The 8602-nt window shown below is 68.3% G+C and overlaps 1 protein-coding gene across 3 annotated transcripts; it reads right to left on the reverse strand.

Annotated features, from left to right (window-relative positions):
* Window positions 1-289: 289 nt before the first annotated feature.
* On the reverse strand, window positions 290-4250 carry LOC130147280 (uncharacterized). Of its 3 annotated transcripts, XM_056334183.1 has the most exons (8): window positions 4018-4221; window positions 3725-3808; window positions 2943-3316; window positions 2312-2497; window positions 2019-2156; window positions 1676-1868; window positions 1172-1239; window positions 290-503 (listed from the first exon to the last, which is right to left on the reverse strand). In XM_056334183.1, the coding sequence occupies exons 1-8, from the start codon at window positions 4082-4084 to the stop codon at window positions 309-311; spliced, it is 1305 nt and encodes a 434-aa protein (XP_056190158.1). In that variant the 5' UTR covers window positions 4085-4221; the 3' UTR covers window positions 290-308. The 3 variants fall into 3 exon arrangements, with proteins under 3 accessions (XP_056190158.1, XP_056190167.1, XP_056190176.1); XM_056334192.1 differs by having other exon boundaries at window positions 354-1239; window positions 4018-4250; XM_056334201.1 differs by having other exon boundaries at window positions 354-1239; window positions 2943-3031; window positions 4018-4245.
* Window positions 4251-8602: the final 4352 nt, after the last annotated feature.

Here is an 8602-nt window from a genome sequence, read left to right on the forward strand (position 1 = left end):
GCCTAGCTCTTTGTGTGAGTAATGCTGGGGGCTTCCAGACCCAGAACGTGGCAGGCTTGGCAGGCAGGAGAGCCTGGGGAGCTCACCTGCAGCTGCAGGGAGGCTGCAAGGGCTCAGGGTGATGGAGGAGCGGCTGGCAAGCTGTCTGGGCCAAGTGGGGCTCATGCCCTGGGACGTCCTGGCCACACACAAACTTCAGTGCTGCTATGTGGTGGCCCCAGTCCTGTGGCTGAGATGCTCCCATGTCCTTGGGAGCAGTTGTCCCTCAATGGGGACTGCTTGGCTGTGATAATGTCCCTGCTGCACAGTCAGGAGAGGAGCATGCTTAGGAGAAAACATCCTGCACAGCCACAGCACTGCCAGAACATGTTTATTTTGTGCCCCGACCATCCCTCAGGATCAGTCTCCCCACTGCTGCATCCTTGCACATGTGGTGCCCATAGGCCAAGCACAGCAGGTGGCCTTTGGGGCTGGGGGTGTCTGGCTCTGCTTTTGGGTGCTCCCTGTGGGAAGTTAAGAAGCAGAGCTTCTGTAGAGGACCAGAGGATGCTCTGAGGATGTGTTTGCTGGGTGACTAGTGAGGCAGGGATGCTGTCTCAGAGGGGTCCAAGTGGTGGTGTGAGATGTGGGCTCCCCTCTGTCCCTCTGGGTATGTTCTGCGAGGTGCATGCTCCTGCTGCAGGGGTGGGCTGGAGCCTCCCCGGGGCTGGGCTCACACTGGTTTGTGGGGATGGATGTTATGCTGCAGCCAGCTGGGAACATGCCTGGAGCATGCTGTGACTGGTACCAGCCCCCTTGCTGCTGACTGCCAGGACAGGGCTGGGACAGCTGCTCCAGCCTGCCAGCTTGCCTGCAGCACCCAGGGGAGGCAGCTGCCCTGGGGCTGGGGCTGGGAGGATGCTCAGGCTCCCCCTGCGCTCGGAGAAGTTGGCCACAGTCCCCGGGCCAGCTTCTCCTGGCACTTTCTGGCCACAAACTCCAGCTTGTTCTTTGCGAGCTCAGTGTCACGGGCCGAGACATCGTGGTGCCAGACCGCACGCACAGTGCGTGCTGACCAGGGGAACAGCAGGACACTGACAGCTTGGCCAGTCTCGGCCACCTCCTCCTCACTTACTGCCCGCAGCTGCTCGCAGAGCTCTGCAGGGGACGGCCAGTCCCCCCTGATGCTCACCATCACAATGTTTGTCTCCACCGCCTTGAGGTTGATGGAGCAGAGGGGTGAGTTCAGCTCCTGGATGCCTGAGGGGAGGCAGGGGCAGTAGGTAGGCTGTGAGCACAGCACCCAGCTACCCAGGAGAGGAGGCTGCAGCACAGCCCAAGCCCTGCCCCAGGTCCCAGCTGAAAGAGGTGCCCTTGGCCCACCCTGTGCAGCCCCAGGCTCACTGTGGGCTCTGCGGGGACAGGCATGGCATCATCCCTGCACTCCACCCAGGCAGGGACCCCAGCGGCATCCTGGCCTCGCTGCAGATCCAGCACAGCTGCTTGGGGAAGATGCCTGCACCGCTGTTACCCCGGCAGCGCTGGGAGCTGTGAGCCCAGGGGCCGTGGGGCAGCAGTTCAGGCTGGGCCCCACCCCCGAGCTGTTGGGCAGGGCAGGGCTTGGCTGTGCAGCAGCTGCCGGGCAGAGTGTGGTGTCAGGCTGTGAGCACTGGTGTGCCAAGGGGCCCCAAGATACCTTCAGCAAAGCGTCGGGCGTTGTTGTGGTCTCTGCGCAGTGTTGCCTCCATGTGCCCCAGTCCAACGCGGGCAGCGGCTGCCAGCACGCCTGCCTGCCGCATGCCCCCACCCAGCAGCTTCCGTGCACGCCAGGCCTCATCGACGAACTCCCTGCGTCCAGCCAGCACCGCACCAGCCGGGGCACCCAGGCCCTGCAGAGCCATCAGAGCAGTGACTGGAGCAGCTCCGGGAGGCTGCCCCTTTTGCCCAGGGGTGCCCCCACCAGTAAGGTGGGTGCTCAGTCCCCAAATGAGGGCCAGGCCCCAGTGGGCCCTGGGGACTCCCTCCCTGTGTGAGCACACCTTGGAGAAGCACAGGGACACAGAGTCACAGTGCTGGGTGATGTGAGCTGGCTCCACGTCCTGAGCCACTGCCGCGTTCATCAGCCGTGCCCCGTCCATGTGCACCCGTAGCCCATAGCAGTCAGCAAGCCCACGGACCTGGGGGGAAGCAGAGGAGCAGCTGGGCTGGGAGGGACACCCTGGGGTGGCTGGTGCCAACATGAGCCACACTCAGAGCTCCTCAGCAAGGCGTTGGCATCACTCTGGTGCCATCCTGCCACCTGGCAGCCCAGCTGCTAGCTGGGGGGCCCTACCTGCTGGAGGTAGGTGAGGGGCAGGACCCGGCCCCCCGCCGAGCTGTGCGTGTTCTCCAGGCAGATGAGCTCGGGACGCAGGTGGTACCGGCTGCCATGGGCCTCGCGGATGGTCAGCTCCAGCTGGTCCAGGTCGAAGGTGCCATCTGGCAGGTCCGGCAGTGCCTGGGAGTGGACGCCAGCAACCTGTGCATAGGGCAGGGCAGAGAGCACAGCTGATGGCGGACAGTGGTGGTATACAGGGGTACAGTGGTAGTGCATGGGGGAACAGTGATGGTGCACAGGGGACTGTGGTTGTGAATGGGGGGATGGCAGTGGTGCATGGGGGTACAGTGGTGGTGCATGGAGGGACAGCAGTGGTGCATGGGGGAGATGGTGGCAGTGTGTGTGGACATGGCGGTGGTGCATGGGGGACAGTGGCTGTGCACAGAAGTCCCGGCCATCATCCCCTCCATCCCTCGCACCGGGTGGGCTCAGCCCCCACTCGTGCCCCAGGCTGTGGCTCGGGGCGTCAGCAGCCGGGCAAGGGACCCTGCGCCCAGCCCGGCGCCGGCAGCCAGCGGAGGGCAGCAGCAAGCCGCCCTGCCGGTGCCGCCACAGCCCGCCCCCCCCGCCCGCCCGCGGCACCCACCTGCGCGGCCCCGCCGTGCTCGTAGAGGTGCAGGTGGGCGTCCCGGCCCAGGAGCAGCTGCCCCCCCCGGCGCTGGCAGTGGCACATCACTGGGAGGGAGAGGGGCCGTGAGGGAGGGGGCACTGCGGGCAGCACGTGCAGGAGCCCAGGCAGGCTCAGCCAGGGGCCCACGGGCTGCCCGCGCTGGTCGCTCCGATGCAGGAAGGCTGGGCACGCAGCAGCGCGGCCTCCTGCGGGCACGGGGCGCCCGCTCTGTCCCAGAGGTGCTGGGAGTGTCGGCTGGGGGCTGCCCGCAGCGGCTGGGGGGCACGGCCTGCCCTCCCTGGTGCATGCACACGGCAGGTCCCATGCAGCACACAGCATGCAGCAGACCCCTGCTCACAGGAAGGCAGGGATGCAAACCGGGTGAAGGTTAGCAGAGCAGAGGCTGAGTGTGCAATGGGGTCAAGCAGGCCCAAGAGGGGGTTGCTCTGCAGCAGCAGCAAGTGGGGAGCAGCTCCAGGGTCTGAGCGGGGTCGTGCTGCTTCAGATTTGAGGTGGAGGGGGCTGAGGAAGGCGCAAGGAGACACACCTGGGTCAGAAAGGGCTTGCTGCCCACAGCTCTCCCCTGCCCCGGGCAGCTTCCTGAGCAGAAGCGGGGTGCTCCCTGGGACCCCAGGGAGAAGCGGGGCTGTTCTTGCCCCCTGCACCCTCCATGGGATGGGGACATAGACCTGTCCCCAGGTGGTGGGCTGGCCGCCCCAGGGTGTGGGGAAGGAGGGCTGGCAGCCCTAGGCACTCACCGGCAATGAGGTTTGCCATCGTGACCGTAGGCACAAAAAGAGCCTCCTCCATCCCCAGGATCCCTGCGGCCAGGCGCTGCAGCTCTGCAGGGGGAAGAAGCAGGGGGGGTGTCTTCATGGGGGGCGTGCCGGGGGGCTCGGTCGGAACCCTGCAGGCCCAGGCTGCCGCCCCCAGCCCCTGCTCTGGGCTTCCCCATCCCGGAGGGGCTGGGGGCAGCTACAGGTGGGGACCCCACCGGGGGTGGGGGGGCGGCCCTCCATCTCTGCCGGGGAGGTCCGACCCCGCCGCCCACCGTTGACTGCTGGGTCCTCCCCGTAGTCATCGTCGCCCACGGCGGCGCGGGCCATGGCGCGGCGCATCCCCGCGCTGGGCCGGGTCACCGTGTCGCTCCGCAGGTCCACGGCGAGCGGCGGGGGGGCAGCGGGGCCAGGGGGGGAGCCCGGCTGCACGGCCCCAGCCCCGGCCCCCGCCGCAGGCAACCGGCCCCGCCGCAGCGCCGCGCCCGCGCCCCCGCACCGCCAGCATGCCCGGGACCGCCCCGCCGCAAGGGCTCCCGGGCGCGGTATGCGGGGGGCGGGCTCGACCGCCGGTCCCGGGGCTACGGCTGCTGCTGCCCCTGAGACCCTCCCCGTCTCTCCACCTCGTGCCTCTGCCCCCCCACCCACAGTACAGGGACCGGCGGAGGTGCTGGGGCACACGGGTGGGTGCTGCCCCAGGCCCCCCAGGTCCCCCACCACCCCTCGCTCTGCCAGGAGCGCCCACCCTGCCCGTGCTGCTGGAGGAAGCGCCAGCGTGAGGCTGCCCGTGCCCACTTGGCCAAGGATCTGCAACCATGGTACCGCATGCCCAACAGTGGTGGCTCCTGCCACACTGCTCCCACTGCTGGCAGGAACAGCACGGGGTGACCTCGCTGCTAGGAATCAGCTCAGACTTCTGGGTGCATCTACCCTGGAAACAGCTAACGCGCTGTCCTGTTGTACTGCAGGCAGGCATGTGCTGCAGCAGTGCTGGTGTTGCCCATGGGCAGCTGCGTAGCTCTTGGCACTCTGTGCCTGCACCAGCTCCAGGGGCAGGGGGGCACATGCCCAATGTAGCAGTAAGACCCCCTGCCTTGCCCCTTGTTGGGCTAGACCAGACGGAGGCCGGTGATGCTCTGCGGGGCAGACCAGGCCCACAGCCATAGGGATCTGCTGGGAGAGCCTGGGCCATGCCCCTCGTGCTGCAGGTGGGGAGGGGGACACAGCGCTGCAGCACTCTGCACCTTCCCTGGCACGTGCAGGGGGAGTGGTGGGGCAGGTGCGTTCTGGTGCCCTCCTTCCCTCGAGGGCCCCGTGCTGCCCACCCCTGCCCACTTGGTGCATGTGCTGTGCTGCTGCCTCCACACACACACAGCCACCCTGACAGCCTCAGTCCAGCCGCCTGCACCATGGCCCTGCTATGCTGCTGTCTTCTTCCTCCCTCCACCACGTGCCACCACATGGCCTCGGCCCCCCAAGCCCTCCCCCCATGTGACACCACCCTGCAGCTGCCCCGGCTGGCTGCCTGTGTGCCTGCCGCCCTGCCTGTGCCCCTGCATGCAGGGCCTCATTGTCAGCTCCTGCTGCAGCCTGTGTTGTCAGTCCTGCAGATGGGTGAGCCATAAACAGCCCTTTACAGAAATGTTTTTCACACGCAGGGCCACATGTTAACAGTTTTTCTTTATTTACTGCCTCCATTTCCTCTTTGTTCCAGGAACTTGTCCTCCAACTTCAAGCTGCTCATGATTAGGCAAAAAGGCCTCTAATCTCCCCGATCTGATTTACCGTCACTGAGAGCAGGCGCTTCCCGTTACTGGCCCTGGACCTGGGAGCATGGACAGCCGAGCTCTGCCGGCTGCTGAGCCGAGCCTCTCCTCCCCAAAGCTGCCCCGCTGCACGCGCTGCCTTCCCAGCAGCTTCCTCTTCCAGTAAGCGCTGGGCAGCCCAGCCGGTTACACCTCAGGTGAAGGGCTAGTGGGGAAGTGCAGCCATGGGGCCCTGGGCTGGGGACCCCACCATGTCTGGGGCAGCTGCCCTGAGGCAGGGCAGGCTCCGGAGCTGCTCTCTCTGCTCCCTCAGGAAGGGGCAGCCAGCTGGAGCATCCCTCAGCCATGGCCTCCCCAGCTGCTCATGGCAGGGGCGGCTGGGTGGCCATGGGGTGCCCTATGGAGCTGCCAGGCCAGCTGCTGTGCAGTGCCTGGTGTGGGGACAGCGCCCGTGCTGGCCTGTTTCAGAGGCCTGATGGGGGTGGCTCAGGGCTTTGCACTGCGCAGCCCCCCCACCAGCCCGGGGAAGGGTCAGGAGTCCATGCAGGGGGCTCCTTCACTGGCAGGCAGCCACATCCCTCACAGGACCTTGCAGCATGGCATGGCCTCCTCTGCAGAGCCCCACATTGCCAGCCCCACGCCTTTCCCCTGGGGGGCCAGGCTAGGACCTGGCTCAGGGGTCTCCCGGGCCATGGTGGAGGCTTGGTGGGGCCAGGTCTGGGGCCTGTGGAAGGGCTGATGGCCACGTGTGGGGCTGGCCGAGCCATGGCTGCAGGCGCGTGGGCAGCGGGAAGGCAGTGCTAGCACCTGGCCGGCGGCTGGGTGGGGGCTTGGCCAGCGCCGGGGGGCTCGCCCAGGGCCGTACTGAGCCACGGCTCCCACGGCTGCCACCTGCCCGTGCCGGCCCCACCGAACGTGCCGCTGCGGTGGGCTGAGCTCATGCTCCAGCCGTGCCTCCCCAGGGCTAAAATTAGCAGCGAAGCCTGGCCGGGGAGCGGCGCCCGGGCCCTGCCGCGGCAGATCGGGTTTCCCCCCTCCCTGCCACAAGCCTGGCAGCGGCCAGGGCGATTCCCGGAGCCGGACGGGCTCCCCCTGCCCCCGGCCCCACCGGCAGCCCTGTGCGCAGCCGCTGCCCGGCCCTGCCTGCTCACCCCGCCAGCCTGACCCCCAGCCCTGCGGCTCAGTCCGGGTGCGCGTCCCCTCTGCGGGCACCCAGGAGAGGCTGTGGCTGGGGGGAGGCACGGTGGGCAGCACCAGCGTGGCAGTGGCCCCTCGGCCATCGCTGGGCTGGGGCGAGCTGCCTGTGCCCTGGCACACGTGGCTGCCTCTGCACTGGTGGCTGACACTGCTCCCCCATCCCGGCAGAGCCAGCATGCTGCTGGCTGGGCCGGGCAGGGGCTGCGGGTGCAGGAGTGTGGGTGGTGCAAGTGGTGCCCTGGGTGTCCTGTGCTGGCTGCTGGCTGCAGGGCTGCCAGCGACCCTGAAGTGTTCTCCATGAGCTCAGGGGTGTTTTCCTGCCAGGCTGCCTTGACCCTGTGGCTGTGCTGCTGGCACTGCCTGCGCTGTGGGCTGCCATAGCTTGTCCGTGTGGGCTGGGGCTGGCTGGCCTAGAGGGCCCTGCTCCCATCTGGGCAGGGGGGAGCCACCATCAGTCATCCCCGGAGGGGTGGGAGCTGCGGAGCCAAGTGATCTCCTACTGTTGGGAATTGTGGAGCAACGCCTGGAAGTGCTGGGATGTGCTGGGCTCCTGGCTCAGCCTGCCCAGGGGCACAAGCCAGGCCCCCAGCGTGCTGTGCTGTGCCATGGCCAGTGCCAGGCTGTGCTGGAGGTGGAGGCAGCACCGAGGCACCGGTGCTGCCCTCTCTACCGGACCCAGTCCGCTACCGTTGCAGTGTAATGGTGCTGTTGACATGCTGGGCTGGGCTCCCTGGGGCACATGCCAGTGGCTGCTCCCACACACAGCATTGAAGTGAGTCCAAGCCCAGAAGGAACCCTTGATGGCCCTGCCAGGACACAGCCGGTGGGCACTGACCCAGTGGGTGGCACTGCCCGGAGGAGGGCTGGCAGGGCTTGCCAGCACGGTGTGAGGGTTGGCAGCACCGGCAGCATCACCATCACTGCAGCCCAGGGCCAGCTGTGCCCCACCAGGCACGGTGGGCACAGCCCAGGGCAAGCAGCAGCTGGTGGCCTTGGTTTCTGGGCTGCCCGGGGCTGCTCCGGGGGGGGCCGGCAGGGCACCGGGGGTCTGGCAGCGGGGACGAGCTGAATGCCACGTCCCGCCGGGCCAGCAGCGAGCCCCGCATGGGCCGGCGGAGTGCCCGCAGCCCAGTGGATGCTGCCGGCCCCGGGCAGCTGGTGGGAGGCGCGGTACCGGCCGGTTCCCCCGTCCTCAACCTGCCGGCTGCTGGGGTGACCCCTCCCTCCGCCGGCAACAACTTTTCCAGTAAAACCACCACAGAAATCCCGGCTTCCCGACAGGCCCGCCCCTCAGCCGCCGGGGGGGCGCGGGCCGCCCTTAACCCTTCCCGGCCCGGCCCTGCAGCCGCCCCGGGCCCCCTGCGCTGCCCCGGCCGGTGCCTCCGAGCCCGGCGCCGGGCGCCCCGCGGAGCCGCGCAGGGGGCTCTGGCCACCCGGCCCGGGTCAGCGATGCCCCCGCTCACGGCAGGGCTGGGGGGGCCCGGCGGGAGGCAGGATGGCGGTGCTAGAGCGGCCTGACCCGCCGTGCACAGGCAAGCAGGGCAGGAAGAGAGCTGTCACGGCCACGGCCACGGCCCCGGGGAACTGCTGCACCCCATCCTGCCCCAGTGTGGTCCGGCTGCTGCATGGGAAGGGACCCCCCGAGCTCATGGTGTCAGCGGAGCAGCGGGCTGCCTTCCCAAGGTGCAGCTGACGCAGTGGGAGCAGGACTCAACCCTGCCGAGGGGCTGGAGGAGCATGCGGAGGGCCAAGGAGCCGAGAACCTTCTGGGAAAAAAGCCGCCCTCCAAGGGGCACCCCAGCACGGCCCGGTCCGGCCCCTGGGGCCACGGGGCAGAGGGGCAGCCAGGGGATTGTGTCCTCAGGTGGGATGGGGTCCTGCCCGTGCCTGGCTGAGC

The sequence above is a fragment of the Falco biarmicus genome, chromosome 1 (genome assembly GCF_023638135.1).
Source record: "Falco biarmicus isolate bFalBia1 chromosome 1, bFalBia1.pri, whole genome shotgun sequence".
Classification (NCBI taxonomy): domain Eukaryota; kingdom Metazoa; phylum Chordata; class Aves; order Falconiformes; family Falconidae; genus Falco; species Falco biarmicus.